General features: G+C 48.6%; 2 protein-coding genes across 2 annotated transcripts in view; both read right to left on the minus strand.

Annotated features, from left to right (window-relative positions):
• The window catches only part of MUC16 (mucin 16, cell surface associated), a 46,924-nt gene extending 43,657 nt beyond the window's left edge, over positions 1 to 3,267 (minus strand). The window contains exons 1-3 of the mRNA XM_072948208.1: positions 2,821 to 3,267; positions 2,068 to 2,757; positions 648 to 1,998 (exon numbers count right to left, since the gene is read on the minus strand). Of these exons, the coding sequence (XP_072804309.1) occupies positions 648 to 1,998; positions 2,068 to 2,757; positions 2,821 to 3,267 (2,488 nt within the window). The remainder of the gene's footprint in view (positions 1 to 647; positions 1,999 to 2,067; positions 2,758 to 2,820) is intronic.
• A 1,948-nt stretch (positions 3,268 to 5,215) lies between these two features.
• LOC116285084 (mucin-16-like) lies at positions 5,216 to 19,999 on the minus strand. The gene is made up of 9 exons (XM_072948209.1): positions 19,831 to 19,999; positions 19,648 to 19,758; positions 17,553 to 17,609; positions 15,770 to 15,964; positions 15,324 to 15,433; positions 10,991 to 13,532; positions 9,324 to 9,370; positions 5,388 to 5,617; positions 5,216 to 5,345 (listed from the first exon to the last, which is right to left on the minus strand). Exons 1-9 carry the CDS (start codon positions 19,997 to 19,999, stop codon positions 5,216 to 5,218), a joined length of 3,591 nt encoding a protein of 1,196 aa, XP_072804310.1.
• Between the last annotated feature and the right edge of the window lie 725 nt (positions 20,000 to 20,724).

The raw sequence follows: 20,724 nt of genomic DNA on the forward strand, positions 1-20,724 counted from the left end.
TTGTAAGGCAGCCCTAACAAACCGATAATACCAGATGACCTAACAATTTCTAGTCTAGGTCTGTCCCCAGAAAGAATGGAAACAGGGACTCAAACAGATATGTGTACACCCATGTTCAAAGCAGCAATTTGCAGTAGCCAAAAGGTGGAGACAGTCTAAGTGTCCATCAACAGATGAATGGAAAGATAAAATTTGGTATATCCACACAATGGAATGTGACTCATCCCAGAAAGGAAGGAGGTTCTGCTACACACAACATGGATGAACCTTGAAGACACTACGTTGAGCGAAATAAGCCAGACACAAAAGGACAGATACATTGTATGATTCCACTTATGTGAAATGTCTGTAACAGGCAAATTCAGAGACACAGTAAGTAGATAAGAGGTTAACAGGGGCCAGAGGGAGTGGGGAAAGAAGAGTTTTTGCCTAATGAGGACACAGATCCTGTTTACAGTGATAAAAAGTTTTGGAAACAGATAGTAGAGATGGTTGCACAACAGTGTGAATGTAATTAATTCTGCTGAATTGTACATTTTAAATGGTTAAAATGGCAAATATTATTGCACATATATTTATATATATATTATAAATATATATTGCACATATATAATTTATACTTCACCACAATAAAAAGTTGTTCTTACTTGTTCCTGACGTCACACTCACAGAGGCCAAGGTGGACATTCCAGGTGTGGTCACAGGGACAAAAGGACTTCCAGCCAGCGGACTGAAGGTGGCTGTGGTCTCGGCCACAGTGGGGCCTGAACGTGTGGCAGCTAGATGCGTGGTCTCAACAGTGGTGGTTTTCAGGCTAGTGGTTGTACCTAATCCTTCTCCGTGACTGATTTTAGGTGGTGCCGAGGCCTCTGATGTCATCAAGGTCACAGTGCCCCCTGGAACGGTCTTGGGAGATTCTGGGAGTCCAGCCGAGGTCGCAGACGGTGAGGGTTCTGTGCCCCAGGAAGTTACGGTGTGAGGCTCAACAGTTGTCGCAGGGGTGCTGGGAGGCCCCCGAACGCCAGGGGAAACAGTCAGAGCTGGGATGCTTGTACTGGCCCCTGCTGCCAGGCGGGTGGGCTGTAAGCCATGGGGAAGAGCTGAAGTTGAAACAGTCGTGCTGCTGTGTGTCCCAGGATGGGTGGAGGGTGAGGCTGTTTCTGCAGGGATACCAGACGAGACAGTCAGACCCAGATCAACGCTGGCTGTCCCGGTCACAGGCGTGCTGAAGGGAGAGGCTGTGGTTTCTGGCGGACTGAGAGAAACTGGAAGAGCTGGACCAGTCTCCAACCCAGGTCGGATGGACGGTGAGGCTGTGGTTTCCGGTAAATGTGGAAAAATAGTCGAAGCAGGAAATTCTGTGCTTGTCTCTGCCCTGGGATGGGTGGCCAGTAAGGCCGTGGCTGCTGGCTCACCGGGAGAAAGAGTCAGAGGTAGAGTAGCTGTACTGGCGCCTGTCTCAGAACTAGTGGCCCAGGAGGTCACCATCCCTGGTACCCCAGGGGAGACAGTAGGAGTTGGAACAGCTGAACCGACTTCTGCCCCAAGACTGGTGGCCACGGAGAATGTGGAGTCCGATTCCCTATGGGAAACACCGGCGGTTGTCCTGGGAACAGTTGGGCTGGTCTCTGCAGGATGTGTGACCAACAAGACTGTTGTCTCTGGCTCCCCAGCAGAAACGGTCATCGCTGGAAAAGCTGAACTGGCTTCTGTCTCCGAACGGGTCACCCACGAGACTGTGGTCTCTGGTTCGCGTGGGGAACCAGTCAGAGTTGAAAAAGCTGTACTGGTCTCTGTCCCAGAATCGGTAACCAGTGAAGTCACCGTCCCTGGTACACCAGGGGAGACAGTTGTAGCTGGGACAGCTGAACTGACCTTGGCCTCAAGACTAGTGGCTGTTGAGAATGTGGTGTCTGACTCACCATGGGAAACACTGGGGGTTGTCCGGGGAACAGTTGGGCTGGTCTCTTCAGGATGGGTGACCAATGAGACTGTTGTCTCTGGCTTCCCAGGGGAAGCAGTCACTGCGAGAATAGCTGAACTGGCTTCTGTCTCAGAATGGGTGACCCAGGAGGCTGTTGTCTCTGGTTTGTGCGTGGAACCAGTCAGAGTTCTAAAAGTTGTACTGATGTCTGCTGCAGATCTAGTGACCAGTGAGGTCACCATATGTGGCCCACCAGGGGAGACAGTTGGAGTTGGAACAGCTGAACTGGCTTCTGCCTCAGTACTGGTAGCAGTTGAGGGCATGGTGTCTGATCTGCTATGAGAAAAACTTGGAGTTGTTCTAGAAACAGTCTCTTTGGAATGGGTGACCCATGAGGCTGTTGTCTCTGATTTGTGTGGGGAATCAGTTGGAACTGGAAAAGTTGTACTGGTCTCTGCCCCAGAACTGGTGACCAGTGAGGTCATCAGCCCTGGCACAGTAGAGGAGACAGTTGGAGTTGGAGTTGCTGAACTGGTCTGCACCCCAGGATGAGTGACCAGCGAGGCTGTGGTCACTGGTTCACCAGGAGAAAGTGTCAGAGTTGGAACAGCCACACTAGCATCTGTCTTTGTGCTAGTGACCTGTGACGTCACCCTACCCGGTACACCACCGGAGACAGTTGGAGTTGGAACAGCTGGACTGGTTTTTGCCCCAGGACTGGTGACCACTGAGGATGTTCTATCTAATTCACTATGGGAAACACTGGGGCTTGTCCAGGGAAGAGCTGGGCTGGTCTCTGAAGGATGAGTGACCAATAAGACTGTTGTAGCTGGCTCCTCAGCAGAAACAGTCACAGTTGGAATAGCTAATCTGGCTTCTGTCCCAGAATGGATCACCCATGAGGCTGTGGTTTCCAGCTGACGTGGGGAAGCAATCAGAGTTGGAAAAGTTGTACTGGTTTCTGCCACAGAACCAGTGACCTCTGAGGTCACCACTTCTGATATATGAGGGGAGACAGTCGTAGCTGGGACAGCTGAACTGGCTTTTGTCCCAGGACTGGTGGCCACTGAGTGTGTGGTATCTGATTCACTATGGGAAACACTGGGGGTTGTCCTGGGTACAGTTGGGCTGGTCTCTTCCGGATGGGTGGCCAGTAAGAATGTTGTCTCTTGCTTCCCAGGGGAAATAGTCACAGTTGGAACAGCTGAACTGGCTCCTGTCCCAGAATGGATCACCCACGAGGCTGTGGTTTCCAGCTGATGTGGGGAAGCAATCAGAGTTGGAAGAGTTGTACTGGTTTCTGCCCCAGAACTAGTGACCTCCGAGGTCACCGCTTCTGACATATGAGGGGAGACAGTCGTAGCTGGGACAGCTGAACTGGCTTTTGCCTCAAGACTGGTGGCCACGGAGGGTGTGGTGTCTGATTTACCATGGGAAACACTGGGTGTTGTCCTGGGAACAGCTGGGCTGGTCTCCTCAGGATGGGTGACCAATGAGACTGTTGTCTCTGGCTCTCCAGAGGAAACTGAAGTCATAGTTGGTATAGCTGAACTGGTTTCTGTCTCAGAATGGGTGACCCAGGAGGCTGCTGTCTCTGGTTTGTGTGTGGAATCAGTCAGAGTTGGAAAAGCTGTACTGGTCTCTGCCCCAGAACTGGTAACCAGGGAGGTCACCATCCCTGGTACACCCGGCGAGGCAGTCGGAGCTGGGAAAGCTGAACTGGCTTTTGTCCCAGGACTGGTGGCCATTGAGGGTGTGGTGTCTGATTCACTATAGGGAACATCGGAGGTTGTCCTGGGAACAGCTGGGCTGGTCTCTTCAGGATGGGTGAGCAATGAGACTGTTGTCTCTGGCTTCCCAAGGGAAACTGTCATAGTCGGAATGGCTGAACTACCTTCTTTCCCAGAACGGGTGACCCGTGAAGCTGTGGTCTCTGGCTCCTGTGGGGAATCAGTCAGAGCTGGAAGAGTTGTACTGGTCTCTGCTCCAGAATAAGTAGCGAGTGAGGTCCCCATCCCCGGTACACCAGGGGAGACAGCCGTAGCTGGGACAGCTGAACTGACTTCTGCTCCAGGACTGGTGGCTGTTGAGAATGTGGTATGCGATTCACTATGGGAAAAAGTTGGAGTTATTTTGGAAACAGGTGGGCTGGTCTCTGCAGAATGCGAGACCCATGAGGCTGTTGTCTCTGGCTTGTGCGTGGAATCAGTCAGAGTTGGAAAAGCTGTACTGGTCTCTGCCCTAGAACTGGTGAGCAGTGAGGTTTCTACCTCTGATACGCCAGGAGAGACAGTCACAGTTGGGATGGCTGAAGCGATCTGTGCCCCAGGATGGGTAACTGATGAGACCGTAGCATCTGGCTTACCAGGGGAACCAGTCAGAGCTGGGACGGCTGAACTGGTCTGTGCTGCAGAATGAGTAGCCCAAGAGACTATTTTTGCTGATCCACCAGGAGAAAGAGCCCGAGTTGGAACAGGCCCACTGGCATCTTTTTCAGAACTAGTGGCCCGTGAGGTCAACATATCCGGTACACGAGAGGAGAGAAGTGTAGCTGGAAGAGCTGAACTGGCTTCTGTCCCAAGGCTGGTGGCCACTGAGGGTGTGGTGTCCGAGTCACCATGGGAAACAGCAGAGGTTGTCCTGGGAACAGGTGGGCTGGTCTCTGCAGGGTGGGTGACCAAGGAGACTGTTGACTCTGATTCATGCAAGGACTCAGTTAGAGGTGAAACAGTTGTCCCGGTGTCTGTCCCAAAACTAATGACCAGTGAGGTCACCGTAGCCGGGATGCTGGGTGAGACTCTCATCCCTGGGGTGGCTGAACTGGCTTCTGCCCCATGACTGATGGCTGTTGAAGATGTGGTGTCTAATTCACTAGGAGAAAAATTCAGAGTTGTTTTGGAAGCAGGTGTGCTGGTCTCTGTGGAAGGGACCCGTGGGGCTGTTGTCTCCGGCTCACCAGGAGAGACAGTCAAAGTTGGAACAGTGGAACTGGCTTCTGTCCCAGGATGGGTGACCCCTGAGGCTGCTGTCTCTAGTTCATGTGGGGCATCAGTCACAGCTGGAAAAGCTGTGCTGTCCTCTGCCCCAGAACTGGTGACCGATGAGATTTCCACTCCTGATATGCCTGGGGAGACAGCTGGAGTCGGAGGGCCTGAGCTGGCCTGTATTCCAGGATGGGTGACCAGTGAGACTGTTGGACCTGGCTTCCCACGGGAAACAGCCAGAGTTTGAACAGCTGGGCTGGTCTCTGTCCCAGGACTAGTAACCAGTGAGGTCACCATTCCCAGTACATCAGGGGAGGCGGCTGGAGCTGGAATAGCTGAACTGACTTCTTCCCCGGAACGTGTAGCTGTTGTGGGTGTGCCAGCTGATGCACCATGAGAATCGTTGAGGACTGCCCTCGAAACGGTTGGGCTGGTCCCTGCAGGATGGGTGACCCATGAGGTTGTGGTCTCTGGCTCACCAAAGGAAACGGTCAGCGCTGGAACAGCTGCACTGGTCTCTGCCCCAGAACGAGGGACCAGTGAGGGTGTAGTCTCTGGCCCTCCACTGAAAATAGATGGGGTTGTCATGGGAACTGCTGTGCTGGTCTCTCCTCCAGGTCTGGTGGCCAATGAAGCTGTCATCTTTGGAACATCTGGGGCTGTGACCATCATTCCTGTTGTGCTTGTGCTGGCTGGCTGACCTGACGTCCTGAGGGGAGGCAACGTTCTTGAAGCTGGAGAAGAGACTCTGGCAGTGAAAGTCACTGTGGAGGTGGTCTTCAGAGCCGTGGCCGTGGCCTCTGCCCTCTCTGTTCCTCCCATTGGTAGTCCTGAGTATCCTAGGATGGACACAAAATTGGGACAACATGATTACTACTTACTGGTCTGGCAATCACTTATTTTTTTCTCCACATCAGGAAAGGAGGAGAAATGTCTCTGCCTGGGATGCGTCTGGAAGGGGAAAAGGAATTGTGATCGGCGTTCCTTTACCTCACCTGACTCGTCTTGGGCTGCAGCTTCTCCACAAATTCTTTTTGTTCCTTTGTTTAAAAGTATTGCTTTAGAAGAGGAACTGAATTTTTAAAAAAAAAAAATCAGTGTCTGAGATCATTATATATATTAAGAGCTTGAAAATAAAGAGAGAACAATGGAAAAATTGAAAATGGAAATCCAACTTAAGGTTTATTATTTTTTCCTCAGGTAGAACTCAGAATAACTACAACAGAAACAAAAGTTCAAAAACATAATGAGGGGGAGGGTGTAGCTCAGTGGGAGAGCACATGCCTAGCATGCACAAGGTCCTGGGTTCAATCCCCAGTCCCCCCAGTAAATAAATAAGTAAACCTAATTACCTCTCCCTGCACAAAAAAAATGAAATAAAACTTTCCTTAATGATGATCCATGTACATGAAATAAAAGGGCTCTCCAAGAGCAATTAGATTCCAAATAAATCTGACTGCTCTTTTTGTTAAATACAGTCATAGGTGGCAGCTATATTGCCCAAATTCAAGAGAGTTTAAACACCTTAGGACCATGCTGGAATAATCGTGAACCTAAAATGAATGAATGTAAGTGAAGGAAGAGAGAAAAAGGTAGGATCCAGAAAAGTAGACCACTGCTTACTTTTAACCACAGCTGTGATGATGATGATTTGTTTAGATGTGAATAAATAATCTATTCTGAACACACCCTCACAGAGATTCTGAGTCTGTCAATCAGGCTATCATCTGGGCAAGTGCTCTGTCACTACAGGTGATTCTTTCATATGCACCCCTAGTTGCGAACCAACAACTACGAATATGACAAGAAAATATTTACAAATGATGCAACAGACAAGGGCTTAACTTCCAGAATATACAAATAGCTCATACAACTCAATAGCAAAAAACCCCACACAGCCCAATCCAAAAATAGGCAGAAGACCTAAAGAGACATTTCTCCAGTGAAGCCATACAGATGGCCAATGGGCTCATGGAAAGATGCTCAATATCGCTAACTATTAGAGAAATGCAAATCAAAACTGCAGTGAGATACCACCTCAGCCTGGTCAGGATGGCCATCATTAAAAAGTCTACAAACGATAACTGGAGAGGCTGCGGAGAAAAGGGAACCCTCCCACAGTGCTGGTGAGAATGTAATTTGGTGCAGCTCCTATGGAAAACAGTATGGAGGTTCCTTGAAAAACTAGAAGCAGGCTTACCATCTGATCAATCCCACTCCTGGGCACTACCTGGAGGGAACTCTAATTCGAAAAGATACATGCACCCCAGTGTTCAGAGCAGCACTTTACAGTAACCAAGACCTGGAAGCAACCTAAACGTCCATGGGCAGATGACTGGATAAAGAAGTTGTGGTATATACATACACAATGGAATACTACTCAGCCATAAAAAACAACGAAATAATGCCACTTACAGCAACGTGGATGGACCTAGAGATTATCGTACCAAGTGAAGTAAGTCAGACAGAGAAAGACAAATACCATATGGTATCTCTTATATGTGGAAACCAAAAAAATGACACAAATGAACTTATCCACAAAACAGATACAGACTTATAGTTACCAAAGGGGAAAGGGTGGGGGAGGGATAAATTAGGAGTTTGAGATTAGCAGATACAAACTTATATATACAAAACAGATAAACAAGGTCCTACTGTAGAGCACAGAGAACTATATTCAACAGCTTGTAATAACCTATAATGAAAAAGAATATATATGTGTGTGTATGTGTATAATTGAATCGCTATGCTGTACACCAGAAACTAACACAACATTGTAAATCAACTAGACTTCAATTTAAAAAGTCAGAATTGGAGACCTCTTGTTGGTGTCCTATATTATCATTTTAAACCTTTACAGTTGCCCATTACATAGTAATCACTCTTATTTTATAGATCTTCATTGAGGTTAAAATTTTTTAATGGTACATCCAAAGACTTCACTTTATTTAATGCATCCAACACCTGCTTTGATGTAGGTATTTCCCCCCCAGCACTTTACAGATAAGAAGTTAAGTGATATATCTAAGATCATCAAGTAGGTACTGGAACCAGTGCACAGAGATTTTTGATATTTAATTACATCCATCATGTCAAGACCAGAATTTAAACTGCAGTTCATCTAAGTCTAAGAACTTAACCTTTTTCCAATAAATTACTCTTTGGCAATAAGTTTCTTTGTCCTTTTCTTAAAAGGCATCCAAGCAGTACAAAGGCTTAAATGGTTCTCCAAATGCTGCTTTCTGCCCATGTCTATGGTTTCATCTCCCACCACCCCATCTTTGTATTTCATACTTTATCAAAGGTTAATTATTTGTACCTCCCAAATATTCCCAGATTTTTACCATTCTCTGTGTTTTTGCATGCCAGCTCTGCCTTCTGTCCAGAATGTCTTCATCAACTCTGTTTGCCTTCCTGCTAAATTCCTATTCATCCTTTCAAACCCAGCTCAAATATGACCTCCTCCATGAAGCCCTCCCTCCAGAGTTCAAATACATATTCATTATATACCCTTAGACTTGCATCATCATTATTTTTTATGCTTTCTGTGGGTTTGGTTTTTAATAAAAGGAGATATGCCAGAGAACTGTGTATCCAAATACAGAAATTAAAATGGTGATTGAACAATTTGAGAAAACTTAAATATATTTGGAAAGTCCAGAAAAAGTCAGACTAGTACAAAGCTCAAACTTCTACACAGTACAAGAATAATTTAACAGTTTTGCAAACATGGTCATTCAATTTCTAGCTGAGATTTTCCAGTGATAAGGGACTTTCACATCTTAATATTTCTTCTACTACAATTCTGATGATTGGAAGTCTTTTTTATTGAAGTGTAATTGATTTACGATGTTATGTTAGTTTCAGGTGTACAACCTAGTGATTTGGCATTTTTATAGATTATGCTCCATTTGAAGTTACTATAAAATACTGGTTATATTCCCTTTGCTTTATCTTACATCTTTGTATCTTATTGTTTTGTTCCTTTGCTGTCTCCCCTGCTGGACTCAGAGCTCCATGGCTGCAGTGCCCCAGTATTTTCATTTGTGCATCCTCAGTTTATGTCCTAGTCTCTAACACACAATTATTAACAAGCATTTTCAGAATTAAGTTAAACTGGGTCAAATCTGTGGCACTGATGTATCCAACCTCGAACTAAACTCACCAGCATTTTATGAGGGAAGGAGAAGTGGTAATATCTAGTTGGTAACCATTTGACAAAGATCCGATTAAGACAGGGAAGCCCATGGCAACCCCATCTGGTTCTTTCTCTAAAGAAGCAAATATTTCATCCCTTGTGTAACAAGAAATAAGGGCACAAGTCGGATGACTGGGAAGTCGGCAAAGTTGAACGTACCTCTAAGACCAGCAGACGTGGATGCCAAGGGGACATGGACTGTGGTACCTCCACGTACTGCTTCATTGGGTATCTTTGTGATGCTCTTCACAATGCCATCCGTCCCTGCAGATGAGGGTAGGGAAGAAACCTAGGGTAACTCATCTCATCCAGAAGGAGAACATGGTCTAGATGGATCCATTTAATTTCACTACACAACTCAGTTCTTTTCAACCATCCGTATGGACTGGAGCCGGGGCTGTGGGCCATGAGTGACCACACCCATCCATAGATCCATCCACCCACCTGTCCACCCTCCATCCATTCCTTACTTTTATCTATCCATTTATTCTTCCATCCATCCTTCCTTTTATCCTTTCTTCCTGCCATGCCTCTTTCATTTCATATTTCCTCTCTCCTTTCTTTTCAACTTCTCATCCCTATTTCCTTCAATCCTCCCTTCCATCCATCTTCCTTATTTTCATCCTTCCTTCTGTACATCCATCTTTTCTTCTTTCGTTTATCTGCCACTCCATTCTTCCTTTCTTCCTTCCTCCCATCCAACCACAACCCTACATTCTTGCCGTCCCACTCATCACTTGCTTACTGAGCACCCATCACTCGTTACCGAGTCATGTTTTTAAGACATGGGTCCAGAGCCATCAACGTGTCTAACTTTACTGTGAATTGTTAACACTAGTTTGAGAAGGAACGAAACCATCCTCCTGTCCGTACTGTCTAGTGAAGCAGGGGCTGGAGTACCTGGAGGGTCTTGTTGGATTTGTGTCCAGAACAAAATCTGGGGCCAAATTCAACTTATTCGAGGAATGGATCCCCCAGGAAGTCCCGTCCTTCTCCACTGTTCTTCTGGAGGTGGTGCTTCTCCTCCTGGGTCCCAGGCACTTCCCACATCCAGAGGGACTTTGTCCTTTCAATTATCATTCGCTCACCTTTTCCCTTCGCATTTCCCTTGCTTTGGACTTTGTTCTCAATATACAAACATGCTCAGTTTAAAGGGGGAACCCCTCCTTGTATCTGTGTATTCTTTTATGTGTTGTTTCAACCCTCTGACACACACTGATGTTCCCTTCATCAGACTCCCTGAAGACCCACATGTTGTCAAAGAATTTCTCACCTCATTTCATCTTGGCTGTTCTGTTGCACTTGACAAAGGGGACCTTTCCTCCTTCCTAAAACTCTCCCGTCTCATGGCTTCTGTGATGCCAGCATCTCGGGCGTGTTCCCCTGACTCTCTGACCACTCCTGCCTCGTCCGCTGGTCCAGGGCACGGGCTCTCAGTGCCATACAGTATGAGCTCTTATCACTTACCAGCTTTGTGACCTTGAGCAAAGGCTAAGAAATTACTTAGCCTCTCTCTATCTCAGTTTACTCCCTTGTAAAATGGGCTTATAATAGTCCTTTCTCCAGTTGTGTTCCACGGAGGATTAAATAACTAATAGAACAGCATTTGACACAGAATAAGTGTTCTATAAATATTTGTTATTGTCATCGTCAGCATTAGCAGTGATGTTAGAACATCTCTAACTATAATTATAATTATTCAGCCGCTTGCTTACTTAGCTTGGTTTCCCCCAGTGCCTATCTCAGTGCCTGGAAATGAAGAGAGATCGACACGTTTGCGAGAAGAATTTCTCGTGTTCCTAGTTGCTTCCTTTTTACCTCCCAGGAAAGAAGCCATTTCCTACGAGGCCCAAATAATGAGGTTGTAGGAGCGTGGGTCCTTACTTGTCAACCGTGTTGAGTGTGAAAGAACTTGAGAAGAACTTGTCACTGGTCCCAAGCCAACACTGTCTGTCATTCTGGTATCCGCCATGGGCGACAGAGATGTCCTGAATGGCTGGGTCCAAGTCTTCAAAGTACTGACCATAACCAACGGTCCCTTGGCAGTGCTGCTCTCTGCCTTGAGGCTGGAGTCTGCTGCACGTGGGGCAGCTGGTGGGGAAGTGAGCCAGCGGGGGAGAGGGCTGGTTGAAGCATCACTGGTAGATAAGATTGAAGAGGGGGATGCTGTTGAAGAAAGCAGCGTCTCTGCCATGGTGGACAGAGCAGCACCCTCAGGGCCTGATTCTGTCCTAGAAAATGGACTGACTGACAAGGTGGCTGAGGTGGCACCTGCAACTCCAGATGTGGCAAAGGAAGCCATGGCCTCCAACGGAGACGATGTCAGTGCGTTAGCAAGAATGGTCTCAGCTGAAGACAGCATATCTGTGCTTGCATGATGAGTACTTTCTGTGACAGGCACAGAAAGATGAGATGTTGGGACAGCTGTGCCAGCAGACCCTGCAACAGAAGGAGAACCATAAAATCGTGTGACTGTTTCCACTGGAATCTGAGTATCTTGTGAAGGTAGAGGCTGATCTGGGACTGATAATTTCACAGGGGAGGCAGCGTCAGTCTCAGGACTCCTCCAAACATGAGTGGACACAGGAGACGAAGGTGTGCTTGTGAGTGTCTCTGAGCCGGAAGCCAGGGCTGTGCTGGTCTCACTTAGTCTAGGAGTCAGACGGGAAAGTGTCTTGGTGTCAAATCCTGTGGTCGTAAAGGAAGAATGCATTGATGTGGAAAAAGAGGTCTCACCCAGAGTGGACGCAGTACCAACAGGATATGTGGGGCTAGATGACTCGGAGAAAACTGGCACAGAGGAGCTTCGATCATGTCCAGAACTGCTGGAACCTGCAGTGGTCACTGTCGTGTATATGGAAGGAAGAACTTTGGCTGAACCTACGGAGAATTCGGAAGCAGAAAGCATCTCAGCTTTGGTACTATTCAGAGTGGGAGGTAAAGTGGCCGCTGGTTCCAAAATTGTGCCAAATGGCTCTGTGGTCTTCACCAGACCAGGCGTGCGATGTGAGGTCCCAGGGCTAGGAGAGGCAGGGCTCCTCCCTGGGAGTGTGGAGGACTCGGGGGCGGGTGACGTCCCGGCAGGTAAGGGCACTGGGGAGGATGGAGAGCTGGTTGCTTCACCAGAGGAAGGACCTCGGCTCATGAGAGTGGTCAGGGGTGATTGTGTCAAACTCTGAGTCACAGCTGAGTGAGTTCCTGCCACAGAGGCTTTAGGTAATGCATCCAAGGTACGTGTGACCTGTGATGTAGCCCCAGGGGCACCTGTTTGGGTGGTGATGGTCATTTCTGCAGATGCTGTCCTGACAGAGGAGGTAGAGGACCTGGTGACAATGCCTGCAGGGGTGTCTGGTGACATCGAGGACTCAACAGGACCAGGGATGGATGTCCTGCTTGAAGTGATGGGTTCTGTCCTAGAGACCTCTGTAGTAATACCAGTGGGCACTTGGGAAATGACAGTGACGTCCTGTGTGGCTGAGCTGTTCTGCTGGATGGTGCTTGTCTCCCTCAGTTCAGGGGTCAGAGAGGTTGTGGAGTCTGTTTCAATGGTTGTGGTTACGGAAGAGTGAGGTATTGATGTGGAAACACTGGTGTCGCTAGAGGTGGAAAAAGTGAGCGCTGGAGACATGGCTATGGATGGCTCCGAGTCAGCTGGGGCAGAGGAATGTGTTTCACGTCCAGAACCTGTGTTGATCCCATTGGTCACAGCTGTGTTTTCAGAAGGGCGAACTGCCTCTGTGCCTGTGGGGGCTTCAGAAGTGGACAGCATCTCAGTGTTGGTGCTGATCTGACTTGAAGGTGAACTGGTTCCAGGTTCCAAGCTGGTGCTCACCATGTCTGTGGTCTTCGCCAGGCTATGGGTGAGAATTGAGGTCGCAGGGGTAGGAGAGGAGGGGCTCCTCCCGGGGAATGGGGAGGACTTGGGGGAAGGTGACATCCTGGCAGGTAAGGGCACTGGGGAAGATGGAGAGCTGGTTGCTTCCACAGAGGAAGGGTTTGTCCAATACACAGCCCCAGGACCTTGGCTCATGAAAGTGGTCAGTTCTGAGGGTGTCAAACTCTGAGTCACAGCCGAGTGACTTCCTAACCTGGAGGCTTTGGTTGATGTGTCCAAGGGAATTGTGCCCAGTGATGTGGCCCCAGGGGGACCTGCTTGGGTGGTGATGTTCATTTCTGCAGATGCTGTGCTGACAGAGGAGGCAGAGGGCCTGGTGACAATGCCTGCCAGGGTGTCTGGTGACACTGTGGACTGAACGGGGCCTGGGGTGGGCATGCTGCTGGGAGAGGTGGGTTCTGCCCGAGAGACCTCAGTCAGAGAATCAGAGGGCTCTTTGGAAAGAACTGTGATTTTGTCTGTGGCTGAGCTGTTCTGCTGGATGGTGCTCATCTCCTTCAGTTCAGGGGTCAGAGAGGATGTGGAGTCTGTCTGAATAGTCACAGTCTTAGAAGAGTTAGTCAGTGATGTGGAAACAGTGTTTCTATTGGTGGAAGAAGTAACCAGTGAAGACTGTGGGAATCCTTGAGTCACAGCCACGTGAGTTCTTGATAAGGAGGCTGTGGCTGATTTTTCCAAGGTGGGTGCTGCCCGTGGTGTAGTCCCGGAAGGACCGTTTTGCATGGTGATGGTCATTCTTTCAGATCCTCCCATGGCAGGGAGGGTGGAAGGCCTGGCCATGTCTGATGATGCTGTGGATTGAGCCAGGGCTGGAATGGAAATTCTGTCAGAGGTAGTGCCTTCTGTCCTGGACCCCCTGGAAATGACAACAGAACCTGGGGAATGGACAGCGCTCATCTCTGTGGTTGAGTTGGTGTCCGTGTAAGTACTGGACTCCCCCAGCCCAGTGGTCATGGGGTGATTCAGCTCTGTTCCAGCCCTTGTGGATTCTGGCCTGGTGGTGGTTACAGTGGGAACAACAGCCTTCACCGTGATGGAGGTAGCATTCTTTGGAGATGTGCCCATAGATGGCTCCGAGTGGGCTGCGACAGAGGAATGGAGATCACGCGCAGAACCTGTGGACCACACTGTTGTATCTATGGTGTCTGTAGCTGGGCGAGTTGCCTCTCTGCCTGTAGCAGGTCCAGAAGTGGCTATTCTCTCACGTGTGCTCTTTTTCCAACTTGGAGATGACGCTGTCTCAGCTTCTAAGCTTACACGCCATAGATCTGTGGTCCTTAAGAAGCCTGGGGAGTCAGTAACCTCCTTGATGGTCCCTCCTGAGAGAGAGACAGGCATCACTTCAGTGCTCAGAGACTTGCCTGAGTTGGGTTCTTCTTCCCCCATCCAGGAATGAGAGGCAGCTCTCGCCTCTGTGGTAGGAGTCCTCCGTCCATTCCCCTGGGGAGTGGGATCTGGAGTTCTTACTGTGTATAGAGTTAAATCCAGAGTCGATGCTTCTGGTCTAGACACAAGCCCTGGACCTGCAGCAGCTGTGGTGGGAAGCTGGGTAGAGCTCTGCACTGCTTCTGTGCTGGCAGGATCTAGCCTCCCTGATAAAGAGACTTTAGAGTGAGTTACCATTGTAGCAGGTGTGAGCCCATTTGTAATGTCCCCTACAGGGGATGGCAGCGGTGAGGTAGGCAGGCTGACTGTCTTTTCCAAAGGGAGCTCTGGAGGAGTTGTGACCCCCTGAGGAGCTGAGGTAGCGGTTATGAGTGGTGACACAGAATTCCCAGTGGCGTGGTCAAGAGTGGACAGAGAACCAGGCAGAGGGGTGGGTGGGAGGACCTTTGGGAGAGTCTTTGTGTTTGGATTGTCAGTAGGAGCCACTGAAACAGCCAGGGCTTCTGTTTCTCTTCTACTGGGAGTCCAACTTGTGCTTAAAATGTCAGGAACTGAGGTGCTCGTCCGCTCGATACCAGATGTTGGAATGGGCAGAGATGAAGTTGTGTCCAAAGGACTCAGTGCTCTTACACTTGTGCTGGCCTCTGTCTCTTCAGCAGACGCATAGGAGGATGTGCTGGCTAGGCTGGCTCCAACAGTCACAAGGCCATGGAAGGTAGACACAGAACCTGATTCAGTGCTTGATGCTAAGGATGAAGTTGTGCCCACTGCAGAAATTGTTTTAGGAGAACCTGTCACTTCCAAGATTGAAGCCATGTCTGTGGTCGTCCAGGCGCCTGATGCTGGGGCAGGAGTGGCTGTGGATGACCAGGTGTGAGGGTGCTCCAGGGCAGATGCACTGGTCACTGTGGCCAGGGCGCTGTCCATGGTACTTACACTCCCCTTAGCATTGGGCATGGTCGTCAGGACTGAGTTGGTTTCCATGGTGGTGATGGTGGTGGTGACACCTGGAGTGGGGGCTGTGGTTACATCCATGATGCTCCCTCCTGCAGGAGATGAGGTCCGTGATAGGAGCCCAAGAGTAGAGGCAACATCACTAGTCACTACACTTGCAACAGCCACCGGCGTCTTAGGCCCCACTGAAGGGAATGTGATGGTTGGTGAAGAGCTCATTTTTCCTCCTGAAACACTGGTGAGGCTCGCAGTGGCTTCACTTTCAGAGGTCAGAGATGCTAATGTGGTTTGTTCTATGGAGGTTGTATCCAATATGTCTGTGGCCTCAGGAGATTTGCCAATAGTCAGGTCACTCTCAGTTGTCTGCTCTGACCATGGGCTAGCAGGTGAATAAGCCTCACCGACAGATATACTTGCCTGTTGTTCACCTGTCACTGTCTTTTCACTCAGGACAGTGGGAGGAATGGCTGTGGTACTGATGTTTGTCTTGGCAATCAATTCAGACTTATCTGTCTCTGAGCTCATGGTTACCTTCTGGATTGTCACGGACTCTGGGATGGCCACAGAGTTTTCAAGACCAGGGGAAGATGTGTTCAGGGAGATGTGTGTGTCCACTGTGGTCCCTGCAGGGGAGCCGAACCACGTGGAGAAATTCACTCCAGTTGGCTTTGGGATCGGAGTGGGGCTGCTTTGTGGACCAGTCCCTGTGGTGCCTTTAGGGGCTGACTCTAGGGTCCCTTCTGGAGTCCCCAAAAGGGGGCTGGTCCAAGCCTTAGAGGGGGGGAGGGAGACCCTTCCTGTAGTTGCTGTCCCTTTTGTTGGTGACGTGGCTGGTGCCGTGGATCCCGTGGGCAGGCGAGGGAGGCTGATGCTGCCCCTCCCTGTGGCTGTGGCCTGAAGGCTGACTGCTTCCACGGTGGTCTCCGTGGGGACAGTTGCTGTTGAAGTCTCCCAGGAATTTCCCAGAGCATGCCTGGCCTCTGGGCTGGTGCCGGGCTCCTTGGAGCTCACAATTTGGAAGGCTGTAGCCATTTCTGGGCTTCTTGTGGGCATGCCTGTGATTAGAAAGCAAGTCGGTAGGAGATACGCAAATGGTAGAGAAGGGGTGTCCTTCTGGTTAACAGTATCACATGTGTTGCTTCCTAGGATTTCAGTTCAAACTTATTTCCTTCTTCTCCAGAGAAGACAGTGTTAACCCTTCCATACCATGCTTCAAGACTCTGGACACCCGGGGGCATAGTGACCATCCCCAAAGATACAGTAGGGTGAGAGCCTTGGCCCGTCTTGTTTGCTCAGGGGAAACTGTTCCCTGCAACTCGGTCAGCTGCACCCCCTACATGAAAGGGCTCTTTGTATATGGGAGGCCGTGATAAACCTGCACTCTCCCCAGGCAACAGGCTTTCTTTGCCCTATTTTTACTCTTCTCTTTAAAGCCTGCCCTTGCTCAACCAGTTTCAGCTTATAACTTCCAGCCTCCTCCTGATCACTGAACTCTTAGTTCGCTGCAACGCCACGGATGGAGTTCTATTTCAGAAGCAAGAGAACAGAAGGATGAGAGAAATCTTTTTCTTTACCTTCATCAACTTTCAAATTCATCTCCCTCTCTGAACCCTCTCCCCGTCCTTGAGGACAAGGACATCTAACTGCCACAGGGCTGAGGAAAGCCTGACCTTCCAGGGGCACTCTGCCCGGGGACCAGCTTTTCACATCATTCTCACCAACTTGGCTTAGCCAAGGCCACGACCCCTTCTTCTCCTGTGACAAAAGAAACCCATGTCCCCTCCAGTCTGTCTGTGCCCTCCCTGTCAACACAAGATTCCAGTGATGACCTCTGATTTAGAAAGATCCTTCATCCTGGGGCAAGAGGAAGCGTGGAGAGAACTGACCCTGTGGCATTTTCTTCCGCTGAATCGGTTGGCAATTGGAATTCGTTAGTAAATCATACACATTGCTAAGGTGAAGCAGTGAAAGTGTTCTGTGAATACAGTCTCTAGGAAAAAATTACCAACATCCTCAGAGTGGCAAGAAGTCAAAGAAACCTATTTCAAATCTAGTGATTTGACTTCCTTAAACAATCCAACTTTTGGTCTTAGGGATGAGGGAAAAGGACCCATGTGAGACAGCCGTGAAGGAAACTGAGATGATGCTCTTACGTACCCAGACTGATAGCCATCATAAGAGATGTGGGGTTACTGGTTGGCCAAGTGGTACCTCCGGGTTCTCCTTGACTCAGCTCCCTGGTGGTGGTGGCCACAGACTCTACAGGCCCTGAAGCAGAAGACAGAGGCTTTACTTTTGCATTCAAAAGAATGTGGACCTATGAGGAACATTTTCACTAGACATTAGCTTAGCAGGCCCTCACTTGTCTCTGAGAAGACATTTAAAGAGTAAGTATCTTCAGGGAAGGGGAGGGTAGAGCTCAGTGGCAGAGTGCGTACTTAGCAGGCGTGAGGTCCCGGGTTCAATCAATTAAAAATTAATTAATTAAAAAACCTAATTACCTCCTCCCCCCAAACAAAAAAATAATAAAAAGAATAACTGTCTTTTTTTTTACATTAAATCAAGCCCTCAAGACGGTCATAAGGGATGGAAAGCTTTTGTTAATTGAGGGGACTGCGGATCTGATTGGTCTCAAGCATGTAAATTTTTTCAAATGCTCTGTCTCCTTAAAAACAGTGAAGTCTTACATCACTATACCTTTACTCATTTTAAAATACCTACGTAAAATGAGTTTAATACAGCAGGATTGTTGCAGTTTTTGAGTTTTTGAGGGGTCTGGCTCCCAGTTAAAAACCAGTGTGTGATTTTTTCAGACCCAACCAGAGGCGGTTATCTCAAGGATATTAGCTTCGAAGAGGAAACCGGTCCTCCCCACGCCAGACTGGGTGGGCAGCCAATACACTCCAGTCACTCAAGGCAGCTGCAGTCAAGGACTTGGCTCCTCTTATGCATATCTGCACTCCTGCACCTGGACCAGGAGCCTTCATTCCTAGGTCTCTCTGTCTGGGAGCCTTTTTCAGACCTTCTGCTGAGTTCTCCTTGTCAGGAGGAGGAGAGGAACACATTAGGACATTTTCCCCATTCTGACTCAGTACTTTTTCGCTCCTAGCCCTCCCTGCCTCCTCTTCCCGGCTCCTGGGTGCGTAAACTACCAAACTGTTCAAAGTCCCGTTCAAGGTCCCCTCAGCAGTGAGGTTACCCCCTGTCTACCTGGGCTCCTTGCAGCTTGGACTGATGGTACCTGCAGGTGTCCACGGGCTTCTGATGGGCGGGTTTATAACTACAACAGCTCTTCAGTTAGGAAGCTTGCAAGGAGGTGGAAAAGGGGTTCTTCTGGTTTTGACTCTCCCTTCTCTCTCTTTTGACAAATCAGTTGGACACCCCCTCTGCCCACAGTCTGCTCCTCTAAATGGCACGAATCCTATTCTCTACCTCTGTGCCTAATGCTGGCTGTGAGCCTGGCTTTCACTGGCCAAAGTTGCTATTTCAGTGTGACCTCCAGGCAGACCTATGTATCACATCTCATGTCTCAGGAAGGTAAATATTCTACCCAGAACAGGGGCAAACTCTTCCTTCTTCTGCTCCATTGTAGCTGCCTTTCTCCCCTAGACCTCAAAACTGTGTGTCTAACTGAAAGGCAGCTCTGTGGCTTAGCTTTAACAGGTTAGGAGAAGAGGCAGCTCCAGGCATCTTACTTCCTGTATGTTTTCATATTCGTTCACCACTCTCATCAGAAAATGACAGAACCCTTCCACCTTCTAGCACAGAAGCACGTGTCAGATTACTGCTTTCAGGACTCAGGACAGCTGTACTCAGGCACCTACGCACTTTACGTGGACACCTCCTCTCAACTATGGGCCACGTATTGAAAGCTTTAACCACAGACAATAATTCTTTCAATGTATTTTGTAACAATCCTGGCAATGAATTGTCCCATAGAATAAGCGTACGACATCTCAGGTTTACGTCTCCCTGCTCACGGCAATCCCTGACCTTAGTGACAGTGTCTGATTTAGGAAGTCCTTTCACAGTTGGTCCGCTGGTTGGTAGAGTCACTGTACCTCTTCCTAAGGCATAAACACATAATCCCATTGGCTCTTGAACAGATCAATTACCAAATAGAAGCAATCCACATCAGAAGTCAATTACAGATCTCCCTAAGAACTATTATCAACAGCCGCTGAGTACAACAGCAAAAAATTGTGATCATCTACCAGAACCTGGGACTTAGGTAATCAATCATTTCACTCCAGCAACCAGGAGAAAAGACTCAAGCGTTGTGTACACAGAGGACGACCATACGTACCCGAACTGATGCCAGTCTCCAGAGATGTGGAGTCACCCGTTGGCCACGTGGTGCCACCACGTGCCCCCTCACTCAGATCCATGGTGGTGGCTGCCGCAGACGCCTCAGACTCTGAAGGAGGAGAAGATGGCAGTGTCAGACTCGCATTCCCTCAAGATGTACACCCACAAGAAATGCTCTCACGAGATGCTGGCTCGGCAATGTTCTCCTCCGTCTCTGAGAAGCCACACTGGAAGGGATCATTCTCTTGTTGGCAAGAAATCAAACCCACCAGAAGACCTAGGTCATCATCATTGAAGAGCTTCTTGTGGATGGTGGGACTACTGAATTTATTGGTCTCGAGCAAAAACATTTGGTGATAATTCTGTCTCCATCACTTATAATGTGTGGATTCACCATTGGCTCATTTTTCCCTCCCATATTTTGGACTTGACATAAGTAAAATCAGAATATTATCATGGAATTATTATATCAGATCAGTTAACATTAAAAATAATATTTCTTCATTACTCATTTTGTCATTTTTCTTTATCATTCTTTTACAGCTATTATCATGCAGACTTTGTATCTGGGAAGGGGAAAGGTGGGCTCTGGCTGGAAGGAACTGAATTTGGGTCTAAGGATGCTGAAAGTGTCACTAATTGCATTTAGACAGTAGAATGATCCTATTAGGTATGTGGAACCAGAAAGGGGAGAGGAAGGACACAACAGAGACTGGCTTTGGAACATTGTCCCAAATCCGAGGGATTTTTCTGCCGTATCTGTGTCATGGGATTGAGCGCAGCATTCATCTGTGTCTGTGCTGGTCCGGTCTGTCGTGGCTGAGCTAGTGGGATCAGGCGTCCTTGGGACTTTAGGACTCCCAAAGTGAGTAGCTAGGCTGGTGGATTCCGTGTCTGGAGAGCTGTCTGTGATTCTGAGCTCCTTTACGGGGCAGAATGTAGAGACCTGAGCTGAACCTGTAACCCTGAGCTCTGCAGTGGTGATGTATGTGACAGAGACCCAGGTACCCCTGGGTAATGGGCTCTAGAAACTGGAATCTCAGGTGGGGACCCAGAAGAGTAAGAAACTTCATTA

Source organism: Vicugna pacos, chromosome 22 (genome assembly GCF_048564905.1).
Source record: "Vicugna pacos chromosome 22, VicPac4, whole genome shotgun sequence".
NCBI classification, from domain to species: Eukaryota; Metazoa; Chordata; class Mammalia; order Artiodactyla; family Camelidae; genus Vicugna; species Vicugna pacos.

Bases quoted from the DNA above. Each gene is read 5' to 3' on its own strand.
- LOC116285084 (XM_072948209.1), bottom strand. From the start codon at position 19,999: ATGTTTTTGCTCGAGACCAATAAATTCAGTAGTCCCACCATCCACAAG. The intron at 19,759-19,830 runs GTGAGAGCATTT...CTCCTCCTTCAG, and splicing joins CATTGCCGAGCCAGCATCTC to AGTCTGAGGCGTCTGCGGCA. The intron at 5,618-9,323 runs GTACGTGGAGGT...GCCTCCCCTCAG, and splicing joins CAAAGATACCCAATGAAGCA to GACGTCAGGTCAGCCAGCCA.